Below are 17,635 nucleotides of genomic sequence, written 5' to 3'. Positions count from 1 at the left end.
CCCCTGTACCAGCACCACCCTCCCAGTAGCCCCCCACCAAGTTGCCCATGCCCGCTCACCCAGTAGAGTGGGCATCTCCTTCACCCCAGGCACCTCAGGCCCTGCCCCAGTCAGTCCTGCTGCCCTCAGGGAGGAGGCTATTGACCTCTTGAGATCCATCTCTGTGGGGCAATCAGCCATAGTGAATATGTTTATATACTTTCATCTTATAAGAATATTCCACTCTGGTTTAAACTCGAACAGTTCTTACTTAAAATCAATACCCCACTTGCTATTTATTATACCAAGAGTCCTCATTTTACAAAGTTCTCCAACCCCATTATTTACTCTTCTCAAATAGCCTGGCAGAAAGCACATAATATTATGAGCTCCCATGTTTGATTACACCCTCAGGCTCCTTTATGGAATAATGCAGATATTAAGTTTATGGGGAAAAAACTCAATTGGCATATTTAGATTAAACATAAAATACATACAATTTCCAATATGTTTACGCAACAAAAATCTTTAAAATCCTTTGCAAATTTTCAAGACGAGTTTAATCTCCCAAAGTCGCAGGTCAATAATTATACTAAGTTAACTTTCGCTCTCAAGTATATTTTGACTGAATCCCAGGAAATATTCCTTCACTCACCATTTACAGAATTTATCCACTTGTGGAGGAATTTTAAAAGTACAGTTTCAGTTATGTATTCTGTATTAATTGAGCATTCATTTTCTACTGGCACATCCAACAATTTGAGATCCTGGTGGCCCTCCCGACAGTCTATGACTTTTTCAGACAAGGAATGGGCCACAAAACTGGAAAACTATAATAAAGGTCTTAGAGTTTCACGCCTCAAATGTAATTACTTTAAAATATTACATCAATGGCACTGGTCTCCGCTAAACTTTACGCAGCTAAGCTTAGCCACCATTCCAAGTGCTGGAGATGTCAAGAGCATGATTGTGACATAGTTCTGGTACTATGTGAATGTCCAAAAACCCACTCCTTCTGGTCACAAAATGAAAGATATCTAAAGAAATATTCACTGATTCACCTTTCCCTTACTCCCTGACTTTCACTATTACACGATATAACAGGTTTAACTTCCATCCCCACACATACTTTTAAATGGCTTTCTACAGCTCTTAGTTTAGCCAAAATTAATATATCACGTTTCTGGAAATCAGATACTATTCCGACACTTAACTCATGGCTGAAAATATGTTTGATGTAGCACATTTTAAAGAAGGGTTTATAAATTGATTGATAATCTACATCATTTTGATTATATATGGGGCCCTTTTTTAGAATTGTAAGCCACATCTACGATTTTTAAAGTGTTATGTTGTCAGTATTTTTCTTCTTTAAGATATTTGTTTGAATTATAATTTGAAATCATCGTGATATGTTGCTGTGTCCTTGAATTGATTTATTACTATATGTATGTGAAATTTACCTCTTAGTTAACTGTTAGTTCCTCTCTCTTTCTTTTCTATCCATTTAAGATTTTTACTTTATCCTTTGTATACTTATAGCTTTGTATCGCATATGTATTGTTTCAATAATTATTGTTATTTTTCTAAACTTGAAAATGTAATAAACAATTGACATAAAAAATGTAAAGCCGCCAGTAATGGCTAGCTTTCACTTTGCCCACATTCTCTGGCAGTATCGAGGATCAATGCCACTGCGCCAAGTCACTCTTGCCTCTAGTTTGGATCATATTGGTTCAAAATGTCACATTTTGTGCAGAGATGGCCCGCCTATATTTTTCTCACATCGGCCTGAGGATCAGTATTTTTCAGTTCTGGTCTGTTGCACACATCAGACCCTTAGAGTGACAGGGGAAAAATATAGTTTGTGCCTGTCCAGTTGGCCGGTGTGTTTGCAGATCTTGAGCTGTGACACCCACTGTTAGCATAATATTTCTCCTGCCACAAGGTGGTAAGTGTGAGCTGAGCAAGGATCACTAGAAAGAAGACAGTAGACTTACTGGGACTCGTTGCCATTGGCTATTGCTATAAACGTTTATAACGAAGATGTAGCTGTAGCTTCTTGTTTAAACAGGTGGTAATGTTTTCCTGTGTATACATGTTTGTATTTCTACATGTACCCGTGTTTATATGTTTGCAAAATGAAATGTGGCTGGGAGGGTGTGAATGCGGTGCACACACGCACACAGCACTGGTATAACGGTGGACCCATTTCATGGTTTGTAATGCTCGGCATTTAATGGGCATTCACAACATAATGATGCCCCTTACTACTATTTCTATGGACCTGGCATAATAGCTCTAATTCTTTGTGTTGTAGGCATCCAGGGCTTGATGGTGTTCACCTTATTGATAATGCTCAAAGCTAAACATGGGATAGTGGTGGTCATAACAGGAATATTGTGAGAATGGCAGATGACATAATAATGTTCACCGCTGATATGCTGCTGGTCTTGGATATGTATAATGTCTGTAAGTCCATTTATATGTTGGACATACCTGGCTTGATGGTGAAAAAACCTTGTATGAACGTGGCTCTTGTCTAATTGTTGTAACTCCAGACATATCATTGGCATCCTTCACAGGATGTTTCGCACCCCTGGCATAGTTCTCCCCATTGCATTATGACTGAAATTGCTCACATACTGTCGGCTTTCATGGCCTGATAATACGCACCTTTGTTAGAATGCACACTGGTGGTAATTTCTGCCATATTGTGACCCACCACTTATAAAACGCTTCTCCAGGCATAATGGTGGAAATTCTGGCATGATATAGTAAAACACTGGCATGCACAGCAGAATTTGTTCATATGCGGCAGTAGTACATGATGAAAACGACAAACAAATGTTTCATCATGAAACATGGATTTAAAATAAAATTATTGTGATTTTTTTAGACAAAAGTTGTGTGTATTTTTCTCAAAATAAGGCTTTGTTTTGTGGCAATTTATTTTTCCAAAATGAAAAACTTCTATTTGACAACAAAATGGTTGTAGTTTCATTCACTGGCAAGCATAGTTAGGGGATAAAATTACTTGATTTTCAAAACTATATTTACAACTGATGTTTGAGTCGTAGTCACTACAGTTGTCAAACTTCCTTGCCTTCAAAATTGGTGTATCTTGTCTGCTGACTGAAAGAAACTGTAGTTTACCAAAGCTGACTGATACTGCTTTAATGTAAAGTGTGCTGAAAAAGGCAACATTTGCCTCCATTTGATTAAAATGCTCTTAGAACGTATGAAACTCCAACATTTCTGGGGTTGGAAGTATTTGGACTATATCACAAGTGCTCCCTCAGGAACGCAGGCTACTTAACCCGAACATATATGTAAATGAAAATTGTGCTGAACCCCAACCGCTCCTCCAAACTCCCCCAGAAGAAGTCAGACAAGCTTTTTTTCTTGCTAAGTACAATTCTAATCTAGTATTTATGTTCAATCAGTCTCTGAAATTACCAGGCACGACTGATTTTCTGGCAAAGTAAGACATTGCATTTTGTAGGGCAGAAGTTCCAATGCAAACATTTTGCAGAACTGCATTCAGAGATAGAGGCCCTACATTCCTTGCAAGTCCTCCTTCCTGCTTGCTCTGCTTTGTTCAACAAGCACTGGCAAAGCCAATGGGTCTGACATTTCTGGCCTGCCATTAGACATTTCCAGTGCTTGTTTTGTTTCGTCATTCCATATGTAAATCTTACTGTTGTGGTAGTGGCTGGGTCCCTGCCATTAGTAAAAAAAAAAAAAAAATATATATATATATATATATATATTGCTTCAAAGCAAAAACTTTTGGGGGAAGGAGCTACTTTTGTGTAGATGTGCTGCTTGTCATAGATCAGAATGCCATAACTCATAGTGAAGTTTGCCAATGGCTGAAGTTGCTGTATGCTATAGTGGGTGGAAGAAAAATGTGATTGATACACAATAATAGACCAATGAATGAAGTGGGCTGCTGGATAAAAGTCCATTCTCTAACAGATAATGCGTTACCGGAGGTAAATAACTTGTTCTTTTAGTAAAATGAAAAGTTTTGGCTAACCCCACACATAATGAGTGAGCTGCACATATAAAAACATCTTCTAATAATCACTAGAGAACCATTTTCCATTTAATTACATAAAACTCCTTTGTGATGCTCTAGATCACTCAATTGAGGGCAAGGAACGATCTCGGCTGCAGCACTGCACATACCATCTACAGACGAGGCTTGTCAATTTTTCTGGTGGCAGAGATTTAACTTGCTAAATTTTGACTAATTTTATTTTAATTTTAATGTGCTACTTTATTGTGTTTCCCCTTATGTATGTAAGATGGTTTTTTTTTTTTGTGTTCAGGAATTACTGGTGTCTATGGTGGATGCAGCTGAGGATCTGTGCCCCAATGTGATGAAGAAAGCTCATATTCGGGAGGATTTAATAGAAGCGAGCACTGCTAAAATTTCTATTCCACGCACCTTTGTAAAAAACGTATTGCTGGAGCAATCTGGAATTGATATTCTCAATAAAATAAGGTAAATTTTTCAAATGGCATTACCTGGTCGTATTTTCTCCTCAGATGCACATGTAACTCCTGTATTTAAGCTCATACCTATGGTTTATTTGCCATGCTTCACAAAAACTGTAACTGCATATTGGCAGCAACAATCATAAAAAAAGAAAAATACAGGTAAAGATGGAATGTGTGGCAATGATATGGTAAATGGAACTACTTCTTTTTGAGTGATTTTTTTCAAAGTGAGATCTCTTACCCTTTAGCAGGCAGTCTTACTGTAAAGTCAACGCTTAGTTACTGTTAATTATGATCCCATTTAGGTAACCAGTAGCAGTAGCAGGCATTTCTCAAGCCTCATTGGAGCACCTCCTAAAGCCTCTCTGCTATAATGCCTGTTATAGTTAGTAGTATATATAATTGATGGAAGTCTGGATGAGATGTTGGAATGTGGCTGCCATCCAGTCTAAAGCAGAATTAATGATTAGTGTCACAATATTGCTACATAAGTATGCCAAACAAACCCATTCTTTCTTCCCCATAATATATACAGATTATTTCACTGTTAACAAGAATGGTACGCGAACTTACATTTGCAAAGTTGGCCATAAAAGCATGGTGCAAATAGATAAATTATTTCAATTTTGATCTATGGGCTAAAATGCATTGTGGTGTTCTGCACTGAACTGAAGCTTTATGGAGTACTGAAACAGAGTGGCCAAGGCATATTTAAAGGAAATGCAGCATTTTATAGTAGGTAGTAGTGTCAATGTCACGTTTTGTGGCACAGGAGTTGAGTTAAATTAATACTGTGAATTTTCATCCTTCTTTTAATTTAAGTATTGTTTGAGTATTGCAAACAGGTAACTCTGAGAAATTGGGTTTGGGAGCTGCCAGGGCAATTAAATGTTATTAGACCACGCTTGGTGCCATGGAGGCCTTTTACTTCTGCTGCAATGGACATTTATACCGTGGACCCTGAAACTGGAGACCAAATACTCCTTTTTTAGCACTCAAGTTCCATGATAGCGAGGCAGAACAGTGCAAGGTTGTCTCCGTGAATGTTGCTGGCTAGGAACTCAGAACTCAGCAATACAGAAGAATAAGATTGAATAAATCAGTGTCCAGCCAGGGCTTTTTAAATAAAAAGTGCTTTAGTACACTCACAGCTAAATACTTGTCTCTAAATTAGAGATGGATACAAAGTCACAGTGGGTATATCTACTAAGACCCCACTTAAGTGGCTTCATAAGAATTACGATGGTACAAATCAGTTACCCTAAACAGTTGCTAGAGATTGTAATTGAGCTCAAACTCAGGAGGTAACTAATACTTTTTTGTATGTGTCAAAAATCTTTGGTGGTCATTACAACCTCGGTGGTCTTTTTCCAAGACCGCTGAGGGACCGCCGTGCGGAAGACCGCCAGTGGCGGCGGTTTGCCGCTCGGCCTATTATGACCGTTGGCAGCTCTCCGTCCTTTTACGGATGGAGAGCCGCCAACAGCCATACTGGCGGGAGGCGGGGAAGTGGAGGATGCTCCACCTCCACCGCCACGCCAACAGAACACCGCCCAGCGAATTACGTCCTGTTATTCGCCGTGGCGGTGTTCTGTTGGTGGTGTGGTGTCGGCGGAGCTGCCCCCATGGCTCCCGTCCCCTCTCGGAGGATCGACGGAACAGGTAAGTCGATCGTCCATTAGGGGAAGGGGGTCGGGGGGGTGTTGTGTGTTGTGTGGGTGCATGGGGGTGTGCGTCTGTGTATGTAGAGGGGGTGTGTGAGTGCGTGTATGCTTGCCGGGGTGTGAATGATTTGGGAATGAGTGCGTGTATGTCTGTGGGTATGTCTGTATGGATGTGTGCGTGTATGTTTGTATGTGGGTGTGCGTGTCTGACTGTGTGTGTGGATGTAGGCATGTATGTCGGCGTTTGTGCGTGTAAGTGTGTAAGTGGTGTCTGCGTGCAGGTCGTGTGGGTATGGGTGATGTGATGTTGGGGGTCGGGGTGGGGAGGGGGGCCCTGCCACCTTTGGGGGTGGCAGGAGTGGTGGGGGGTGTAGGGGAGGGAGTCGGGGTGGGGGATGGGGAGACCCCTATCAATGCCAGGGAAGGAATTCCCTGGCACTGATAGTGCTTACCGCCATGGATTTCATGGCGGTTCAAACCGCAGGAAATCCACGGCGGTAAGCCGGGTCAAAATACCGCCAGCGGTATAGTGACGGCCACCGGGCTGGAGACCTTGGTCTCCAGCCCGGCGGGCGGAACGGAGAACCGGCGGATGACCATGGCGGTAACCGCCATGGTCATAATACAACGCCAGCCTGTTGGCAGTCTTACCGCCGCTTTTCCGCCTTCCGCCAGGGTCATAATGACCCCCTTTGTTTCCATGTGACAAGTTAGACTATTTCTAAATAGCTACACATTTCCCCGAGGCTGAAACTTATACACTAGCTTACAGTTTGAAAAAAGAATTGTGTTCAAAGCTATGATGATTGTTCACAGGGCAATCTGTTAACCTTCCCTGGATTTTTTTACATCCAAATTCCGGTAGCAAAAATCCAGCCATAACCTTAGATGTAAATCTTGTTAACTTTTAATATTTCCAAGAAGAACAATCTTTTCTGGATATCAGGCCTTTTCTGTTGTAGCCACCTAAAAGGTGGAATTCTGGAATATCTCTTAGATCCGAGGCCCTGCTAATTTGTTTCTGGAAACTACTAAACTTTTCTACCCACCAACTAGCCTTCCTAGTAATCACCCTTATGGAAATTTACAGGTTTATGCTGATAAAGTCTGCTTATATGTTGTTTAATGTTTATTTTCAAATGTTGTTGAACTTTAAAGTTGTTATTTTTATGTAATTATAAATTCACAGTTTTGGTGATAACAATGTAGTCATTATTTTTGATATGTTTATCTAAAGGTTACAATCCTTTTGATTCTGTTATCTTTGTTTTTCAATATTTTTTATGGCAGTGACATTTTTGTTGTTGATATTTGTGTTTCTCCTAGTTAAGTATAGGAAGCCAATACTTTTGTGAACAATATTTGTTTTCACATTTTTTGTAATCAATACTGTGTTCATTGATATTGTGTCATTGATCCAGTCTAACATAGGTCGTATTCTATGTCCCATTTTAATGGTGTGTTCTGAAGGTTAGGTGAGGGAGTCGGGGTGGGGGATGGGGAGACCCCTATCAATGCCAGGGAAGGAATTCCCTGGCACTGATAGTGCTTACCGCCATGGATTTCATGGCGGTTCAAACCGCAGGAAATCCACGGCGGTAAGCCGGGTCAAAATACCGCCAGCGGTATAGTGACGGCCGCCGGGCTGGAGACCTTGGTCTCCAGCCCGGCGGGCGGAACGGAGAACCGGCGGATGACCATGGCGGTAACCGCCATGGTCATAATACAACGCCAGCCTGTTGGCAGTCTTACCGCCGCTTTTCCGCCTTCCGCCAGGGTCATAATGACCCCCTTTGTTTCCATGTGACAAGTTAGACTATTTCTAAATAGCTACACATTTCCCCGAGGCTGAAACTTATACACTAGCTTACAGTTTGAAAAAAGAATTGTGTTCAAAGCTATGATGATTGTTCACAGGGCAATCTGTTAACCTTCCCTGGATTTTTTTACATCCAAATTCCGGTAGCAAAAATCCAGCCATAACCTTAGATGTAAATCTTGTTAACTTTTAATATTTCCAAGAAGAACAATCTTTTCTGGATATCAGGCCTTTTCTGTTGTAGCCACCTAAAAGGTGGAATTCTGGAATATCTCTTAGATCCGAGGCCCTGCTAATTTGTTTCTGGAAACTACTAAACTTTTCTACCCACCAACTAGCCTTCCTAGTAATCACCCTTATGGAAATTTACAGGTTTATGCTGATAAAGTCTGCTTATATGTTGTTTAATGTTTATTTTCAAATGTTGTTGAACTTTAAAGTTGTTATTTTTATGTAATTATAAATTCACAGTTTTGGTGATAACAATGTAGTCATTATTTTTGATATGTTTATCTAAAGGTTACAATCCTTTTGATTCTGTTATCTTTGTTTTTCAATATTTTTTATGGCAGTGACATTTTTGTTGTTGATATTTGTGTTTCTCCTAGTTAAGTATAGGAAGCCAATACTTTTGTGAACAATATTTGTTTTCACATTTTTTGTAATCAATACTGTGTTCATTGATATTGTGTCATTGATCCAGTCTAACATAGGTCGTATTCTATGTCCCATTTTAATGGTGTGTTCTGAAGGTTAGGATTTTGTTTCATTATGTAAATGGTGTCTAGGAGCAATCAGCAGAGATCAACATTGTCCGCAATAGAGGAAAGATTCTTTATTCCTCTTCACTGCCTGTAATTTTAATTTTGTGTGCTGGTGGTGCAGAAAACAAGCAATCATGAGGCAAAGCCCTTTTGTTGTGGCCAGGGGTCGAGGTTGGATCCTGTGTGCAATCTGAAATTCAAGACTTCTTTCAAACTGGAGGGCAGATTTACTAAGGACTTGCATTGCCCTTGAATCACACAAGCCAACACAAGCCGTTAACTCGGATTTACTAAGCCATGCAAAGCCACCTTGAATTGAGAAGGCGTTTTATGGATGGAACATGGCATTCCCATTCATCCACCCATAGATTTTGACACAATCCCTGATTTACTGAGGCTAGTAAACCTGGAATTGTGTCAAAATGGTGTGCCTTCCCAAGTGAGGCGTAACAAGAATAAATATCTTTATTTCTTTTCATTATTTCATCTTTCGACAGGGGCTTCAAGTGAAAAGAAGAAATAGCTAAACTGATTGCTTTTGTGCAGGAACATATCCCTTTCTGCATAAAAACAACCCTGCCTGTAACACAGGCACCCTTGTACCATGACGCAGCAGAGCCTGTGTTATTGCTAGGCAGCGCGAAGTGTGCCGAGGCAGAGAGAGAGAGCAGAAATGTGTCATATCTTAGAAGATAGGGCACATTTATGCTCTCTCTCTGTCATGCAATGCAGCGCAGCCCGCTGTCTTACTGCATTGCATTGCGCAGCATCTTAGTGACTCTGCATGGGATGTTTAGTAGCCGTGGAAGAAAGTCAACAAGGCCAGCATGTGTTTACACAGTTGTAAACATACATAGCTGATTTGGGAAAATACCATAGATCACACACTTTACCCAAAAAAGAAACCAACATTCTCTGTCAAAATCCGAATACATTTAAAGGCCTTAGTATGACTTAGTATGACTTTGAATCAGCTGACATACAATTCAGACAAAGGTAAGTATGAAAAATCACAGAACTGCAGTCAGACAACAGTGTTCCTAGATCGGCACACGCATGTATTCATGTTAACAACAGCAGTGGCTACCCCTTGGGGGCACCAGGACCTTGACCTAATGCCCCTCTCTGCCACTATTGCTTGGCATAGTACAGGTTTTAAATGAAAGCAAACAATCTTACCGATCGTTAGTTTGCATGTTTAAGTTGTAATATTACCTTGCCAGCAGAAAAGGGTGCCACTAGATATATTGTGCATGTGCCAGGCGGGGGCTGTTACAGCCCGCCTCACACACTCACAATGCATATCTGACAAGCTGCACTAGCATCACACAGTGCAGCATCTCAGATAATGGATCTTGAGGACTTGTCGGAGGAAAAAAGGCCTGTTTCAGCACCTTTAAAGCTATTTCAGCTGCTGATTGGGTGAAAACTCATAGGTGTGTCTCTGGCTGCTGCAGACAATTGGAAAATGGAAATCGTGAGCCTGCTCAGGTAAGTTTTTGTGTTCAAAAGTATGTGTGTGTGTGTGTGTGTGTGTGCGTGCGTGTGCGCGCACTGGGGAGTGCATATGTATGTATCTGTGACTGTATTTGTGTGTGTGTCTGCAACTGTGTGTGCATGCATGTCTGCTTGTGTGTGATATGAAGGTCTGGGCCTGTGAATTGGCAACCTAGCCCCAAGGCAGAGTGCTGGATAGTGCATTTGTGCCTTATCACTTTAATAATCCACCAGCTGTCACTGGTTAACAAATATTGCATAATCTGAAGTATCTTCTGACTCTCCAACCTATGCAGTGCTTCTTTGGGATGGGCTGTAGCTGGAAGTAGGCACTTCTAATTTCAAGCTTCTAGGAACCCACTGCTGATCCTACAGTACTGAAAAACTTTTGATTCCTATTTCTGCTCCAGGTATTTGTTAAAATATTGGTGAAAACAGTAAAATGATTCAAACAAACTCCTAGATCCTTCTCAGGATGGGTTTTGAGTTTTGCATAGTACAGAGCCTGCCTTCTTACCAGCTACTGAGTGTCGGCATGAAAAATTAGATAGAGGGAAGAGAGTGGCTTTAATTTTACTAGATCTGAGTGCCACATATAAATACCATCTCTAACATTCCCCTTTGAAACAACTTACTTTGAATGGCATTCTTGACAAAGTTGTAGATTGGCCAACTTAATGTTTGTATCTCAGCACACAAGCTGTTCTACTTTCCTGTTATTGTTCAGCCTCTTGATATCTCACATGCGGTGTTTTGCAGGGACCATCTTTGAGCCATCCATAAAGGTTTCTACTATTTACATCTGCTGTGTAAGATCCTGCCTTCTCTGCCTTTGGGTGAACATACAACTGTTGTCCAGTCAGTGATTATGCTCAGATTGGACTGTTGTAACTCTCTGTATGTATATTTACCTGTTACTTTTCTGATAGACTGCATTTGATTAAAAACAATGCCACCAGACGTATTTTAGCTTTACCAGTCACAGCTCACTATGCAGTAAAGGGGTAGGCAAAAACATTGAATTAAAAAATAAAATAAAAAAATGAAAACTTACCTGCGCACCGTGCTGCCGCTTCTCCTCCTCCGTCACCTTAGCAGGCACAGGCTCCCAAACTGCCAATCCTGATGCTGCTCAGAGCAGTGTTAGGCTACGCTGGAGTGCCCAGACATGGCGCTCCCAGGCAGACTGGGAGCCTGTGCCTGCTCTCTTCAGCCCGGCAACACAGTGCCGGGCTGAAGAGGGCACACATGCGCACTGAGGGGAGTGCACAGTGCACTTCCCTCGTCCTCGTAATCCCCATTGGCCCCGCCCCTTAAACAACAAAAGGATAATAAACACAGTTTATTATCCTTTTGTTGTTAAAGTTTTGCAGATGATGCTGCTTGCAGGGGGTGATGCTCCTCTGCCATAAAGGAGGAACCGCTGCTGAGGTTTACTGTGGCAAATTTCTGTTTCCTCCCATCCCGGCAGTCTACATTGGCTCCCAGCTTCCAGAAGAGTGGTCTTTAAGGCACTTGGCATTTGCAGTAAGACCTCCTCGGAGAAGGGCCCAGTGGAACTCATAACTCATATTTTAACGTACCATTTTTCACAGTCACATCGTTCATCTTTTGGCTCACTACTGTACGTTCCTGTAATCAGGAAATCTCTGAATGGCCGGAGGTCTTTTTACTTCCGTTCCACTTAGCTTTCCAATGAGCATCCTCTTCATGTAAGAGCAAAGCCTAATTATTTGACCTTCAGCAAGAAAATCAAAACGTGAATGTGTAACTAAACTGTTATTCAGGCTTTCTTTTCCAGTTAGCACCAGTACACACTTTAGCAGGTGTCTCCAACCAGTGGATCGCAAGCTATCAGTAGCTCCTAGACACAATCAGAGTAGCTCCCAGCCGGGAGTTGATTTCTAAATAAGCACACAGTCACAGTTTCCCTTTTAAAGTGAAGGGAAGGCTGTGTTTATTTTATATTATTATGATTAGGCTGCAGATAGCAGGGCCTGATAAGGAGCAGTGCTGGAGTCAGGTTTATGACCCAGGGCACAGAGGTGAAGAATTGAAGCACTAGGGGCCAGATGTAGGAAGAGAGCAATTTGCGACTTGCAAATTGCGAGTCCCTGCGACTCGCAATTTGCAAGTCGCAAATTGCTATGCAGTACGGTGTCTCAGACACCGTCTGCAACTCGCAATGGGGTCGCAATGACCCACCTCATGAATATTCATGAGGTGGGTCGCAAATTGCGGCCCCATTGCGAGTATAGGCACTCGCTAACATGGAGGCCTGCTGACGTCAGCAGGCCTCCATGTTAGCGACCTGCCTTTTCAATAAAGCATTTTTTTTTTTTTGAAATGTAGCCCGTTTTCCCTAAGGGAAAACGAGCTGCATTTCAAAAAAATCCGAAACCTTTTGTTTCGGTTTTTTCAGGGCAGGGAGTGGTCCCTTGGACCACTCCCTGCCCTGAAAAAATGTTTTGGGGTCCAGTCTCAAACTGGAAGGGGTCCCATGGGGACCCCTTCCAATTTGCGAGTGGGTTACCATCCACTTGAAGTGGATGGTAACTGCGACTCCATTTGCGACCGCGTACGCAGTCGCAAATGGAGTTGCATACCACTGCGACTCGCAAATAGGAAGGGAACACCCCTTCCTATTTGCGATTCGGAAATGCATTTTGCGAGTCGGTAACGACTCGCAAAGTGCATTTCTGCATAGGAAACACGCATTTGCGAGTCGCAAACGGCAGATTTTGCCGTTTGCGACTCGCAAAGTGTTTCCTACATCTGGCCCTAAGGTATTTAACTAAATAATAAAAGCCCTTGTCAACTCAGTATTGGAGATGAGAACAAAATTATATTTCTCAATGCTTTCAAATCAGAGAAAATCAAAATGGAAAGTTATCTTATAAGTAAATTAACTTTTAATTTTCTTGATTTTTTTTTCAAAGTGTTGCATTTACACACAGCAGGCCTCTAGAACACTGTGCCATTTTTATAACTGAAAAATACAGGCATTTTTTAAATGGGATAAATTTAAAGTGCAGAAAAATGTTCCCAGTTATGAAGATTTTTGAACCTACAATTTCTCCTATTTAACCCCTTCGCTGCCAGGCCTTTTCCCTCTCCTGTGCCAGGCCTTTTTTTTGGCTATTTGGGCCAGTTCGCGCTTAGGCCCTCATAACTTTTTGTCCACATGAGCTGGCCAAGCCAAATTTGTGTCCTTTTTTTCCAACATCCTAGGGATTCTGGAGGTACCCAGACTTTGTGGGTTCCCCTGAAGGAGGCCAAGAAATTAGCCAAAATACAGTGAAACTTTTGTTTTTGTTTTTTTTTAATTGGAAAAAGGGGCTGCAGAAGAAGGCTTGTGATTTTTCCCCTGAAAATGGCATCAACAAAGGGTTTGCGGTGCTAAAATAACCAGCTTCCCAGCTTTCAGGAACAGGCAGACTTGAATCAGAAAACCCAATTTTTCAACACAGATTTGGCATTTTACTGGGACATACCCCATTTTTACGATTTTTTTGTGCTTTCAGCCTCCTTCCAGTCAGTGACAGAAATGGGCATGAAACCAATGCTGGATCCCAGAAACCTAAACATTTCTGAAAAGTAGACAAAATTCTGAATTCAGCAAGGGGTAATTTGTGTAGATCCTACCAGGGTTTCCTACAGAAAATAACAACTGAAAAAGAAAAATATTGAAATTGAGGTGAAAAAAACAGCAATTTTTCTCTACGTTTTACTCTGTGACCTTTTCCTGCAATGTCAGATTTTTTAAAGCAATATACCGTTACGTCTGCTGGACTCTTCGGCTTGCAGGGATATATAGGGCTTGTAGGTTCATCAAGAACCCTAGGTACCCAGAGCCAATAAATGAGCTGCACCCTGCAGTGGGTTTTCATTCTATACCGGGTATACAGCAATTCATTTGCTGAAATATAAAGAGTGAAAAACAGCTATCAAGAAAACCTTTGTATTTCCAAAATGGGCACAAGATAAGGTGTTGAGGAGCAGTGGTTATTTGCACATCTCTGAATTCCGGGGTGACCATACTAGCATGTGAATTACAGGGCATTTCTCAAATAGACGTCTTTTTTACACACACTCTTATATTTTGGAAGGAAAAAATGTAGAGAAAGACAAGGGGCAATAACACTTGTTTTGCTATTCTATGTTCCCGCAAGTCTCCTGATAAAAATGATAACTCACTTGTGTGGGTAGGCCTAGCGCCCGCAACAGGAAATGCCCCAAAACACAATGTGGACACATCACATTTTTTGACAGAAAACAGATGTGTTTTTTGCTAAGTGCCTACCTGTAGATTTTGGCCTCTAGCTCAGCGGGCACCTAGGGAAACCTACCAAAGCTGTGCATTTTTTAAAACTAGAGACCTAGGGGAATCCAAGATGGGGTGACTTGTGGGGCTCTGACCAGGTTCTGTTACCCAGAGTCCTTTGCAAACCTAAAAATGTGGCTAAAAAAACACATTTTCCTCACATTTCGGTGACAGAAAGTTCTGGAATCTGAGAGGAGCCACAAATTTCCTTCCACACAGCGTTCCCCAAAGTCTCCCGATACAAATGATACCTCACTTGTGTGGGTAGGCATAGTGCCCGTGACAGGAAATGCCCCAAAACACAACGTGGACACATCACATTTGTTTAAAGAAAAGAGGTGTTTTTTGCAATGTGCCTACCTGTAGATGTTGGCCTCTAGCTCAGCCGGCACCTAGGGAAACTTACCAAACCTGTGCTTTTTTGAAAACTAGAGACCTAGGGGAATCCAAGATGGGGTGACTTGTGGGGCTCTGACCAGGTTCTGTTACCCAGAATCCTTTGCAAACCTCAAAATGTGGCTAAAAAAACACGTTTGCCTCACATTTCGGTAACAAAGTTCTGGAATATGAGAGGAGCCACAAATTTCCTTCCACCCAGCGTTCCCCCAAGTCTCCCGATAAAAATGATACCTCACTTGTGTGGGTAGGCCTAGCGCCCGTGACAGGAAATGCCCCAAAACACAACGTGGACACATCACTTTTTTAGAAAGAAAACAGGTGTTTTTTGCAAAGTGCCTACCTGTAGATTTTGGCCTCTAGCTCATCCGGCACCTGGGAAAACCCACCAAACCTGTGCATTTCTGAAAACTAGAGACCGAGGGGAATCCAAGATGGGGTGACTTGTGGGGCTCTGACCAGGTTCTGTTACCCAGACTCCTTTGCAAACCTCAAAATTTGGCTAAAAAACACATTTTCCTCACATTTCGGTGACAGAAAGTTCTGGAATCTGAGAGGAACCACAAATTTCCTTCCACCCAGCGTTCCCCCAAGTCTCCTGATAAAAATGATACCTCACTTGTGTGGGTAGGCCTAGCGTCCGCGACAGGAAATGCCCCAAAACACAAAAGTGGACACATCACATTTTTTGACAGAAAATAGTGCCTACGTGTGGATTTTGGCCTCTAGCTCAGCCGGCAGCTGGGGAAACCTAGCAAACCAGTGCATTTTTTAAAACTAGAAACCTAGGGGAATCCAAGATGGGGTGACTTGTGGGGCTCTGACCAGGTTCTGTTACCCAGAATCCTTTGCAAATCTCAAATTTTGGCCAAAAAAACAAATTTTCCTCACATTTTGGTGACAGAAAGTTCTGGAATCTGAGAGGAGCCACAAATTTCCTTCCACCCAGCGTTCCCCAAAGTCTCCCGATACAAATGATACCTCACTTGTGTGGGTAGGCATAGCGCCGGCGACAGGAAATGCCCCAAAACACAACGTGGACACATCACATATTTTTAAAGAAAAAAGGTGTTTTTTGCAATGTGCCTACCTTTGGATTTTGGCCTCTAGCTTAGCCGGCCCCAGGGGGGGCAGAAATAGCCTAAAATAAATTTGCTCTCCCACACCCCCAACCCCTCCCCCAGGAGCGACCCTTGCCTAATGGGTCGCTCCCCATCTCTAAAAAAACAAACAAACAAAAAAAAAAAGCAACAAAAAAAAATTGCCCTGGCGCCTAGAGGTTTGGGCAGATCGGCCTAATAACAATAGGCCGATCTGCCCCCGGGGGGGCAGAAGTGGCCTAATATAAATTTGCCCCCCCACCCCCCAACACCCCCTGCGGGAGCAACCATTGCCTACGGGGTCGCTCCCCCTGCGTGACATTGGTGCCAAAAAAAAATAAATCCCCGGTGCCTAGTGGTTTCTGCCCCCTTGGGGTCAGATTGACCTAAAATCGGCCGATCTGCCCCCAAGGGGGACAGAAATGGTCTAATTACAATTTGTCCCCCAGGGTAGCGACCCTTGCCTAATGGGTCGCTCCCCAACTCTAAAAAAAAAAAAAAAAAAAAAAAAAAAAAAAATTGCCCTGGCGCCTAGAGGTTTCTACCCCCGGGGGCAGATCGGCCTAACAACAATAAGCCGATCTGCCCGGGGGGGGGGCAGAAATGGCCTAATATAAATTTGACCACCCATCCCCCCAACACTCCCCCAGGAGCGACCCTTGCCTACGGGGTCGCTCCCCCTGCGTGACATTGGTGCAAAAAAAAAAATCCCTGGTGACTAGTGGTTTCTGCACCCTTGGGGGCAGATTGACCTAAAATCCTTGGGGGAAGAAATGGTCTAAATACCATTTTCTCCCCAGGGGAGCGACCTTTGCCTAATGGGTCGCTCCCCATCTCTAAAAAAAACAAACAAAAAAATAAAATTGCCCTGGCTCCTAGAGGTTTCTGCCCCCCCCGGAGGCAGATCGGCCTAATAACAATAGGCCGATCTGCCCCCGGGGGGGGCAGAAATGGCCTAAAATAAATTTGCCCCCCCCCCCCCCACCCCCTCCAGCCCCCCCGGGAGCGACCCTTGCCTAATGGGTCGCTCCCCATCTCTAAAAAAAAAAAAAAAAAAAAAAAAAAAAAAAATTGCCCTGGTGCCTTGTGGTTTCTGCCCCCTTGGGGTCGGATTGACCTAAAATCGGCCGATCTGCCCACAAGGGGGACAGAAATGGTCTAATTACAATTTGCCCCCCAGGGGAGCGACCCTTGCCTAATGGGTCGCTCCCCATCTCTAAAAAAACGAAAAAAATAAATAAATCGCCCTGGCGCCTAGAGGTTTCTGCCCCCCGGGGGCAGATCGGCCTAATAACAATAAGCCGATCTGCCCCCGGGGGGGGGGGGCAGAAATGGCCTAATATAAATTTGACCCCCCGTCCCCCCAACACTCCCCCAGGAGCGACCCTTGCCTATGGGGTCGCTCCCCCTGCGTGACATTGGTGCAAAAAAAAAAATCCCTGGTGCCTAGTGGTTTCTGCACCTTTGGGGGCAGATTGACCTAAAATCGGCCGATCTGCCCCCAAGGGGGGCAGAAATGGTCTAAATACATTTTTCCCCCCAGGGGAGCGACCCTTGCCTAATGGGTCGCTCCCCATCTCTAA

At 42.9% G+C, this 17,635-nt stretch overlaps 1 protein-coding gene across 1 annotated transcript in view; it reads left to right on the top strand.

The window, feature by feature from the left end:
• Window positions 1-17,635, top strand: part of CARMIL1 (capping protein regulator and myosin 1 linker 1) — a 993,695-nt gene that overhangs the window by 758,759 nt on the left and 217,301 nt on the right. Inside the window, exon 27 of the mRNA XM_069218803.1 lies at window positions 4,317-4,492. Coding sequence (XP_069074904.1) covers window positions 4,317-4,492 — 176 coding nt within the window. The remainder of the gene's footprint in view (window positions 1-4,316; window positions 4,493-17,635) is intronic.

Source organism: Pleurodeles waltl, chromosome 2_1, assembly GCF_031143425.1.
Source record: "Pleurodeles waltl isolate 20211129_DDA chromosome 2_1, aPleWal1.hap1.20221129, whole genome shotgun sequence".
NCBI lineage: Eukaryota > Metazoa > Chordata > Amphibia > Caudata > Salamandridae > Pleurodeles > Pleurodeles waltl.
This window is presented reverse-complemented; position numbering and strand designations above follow the sequence as displayed.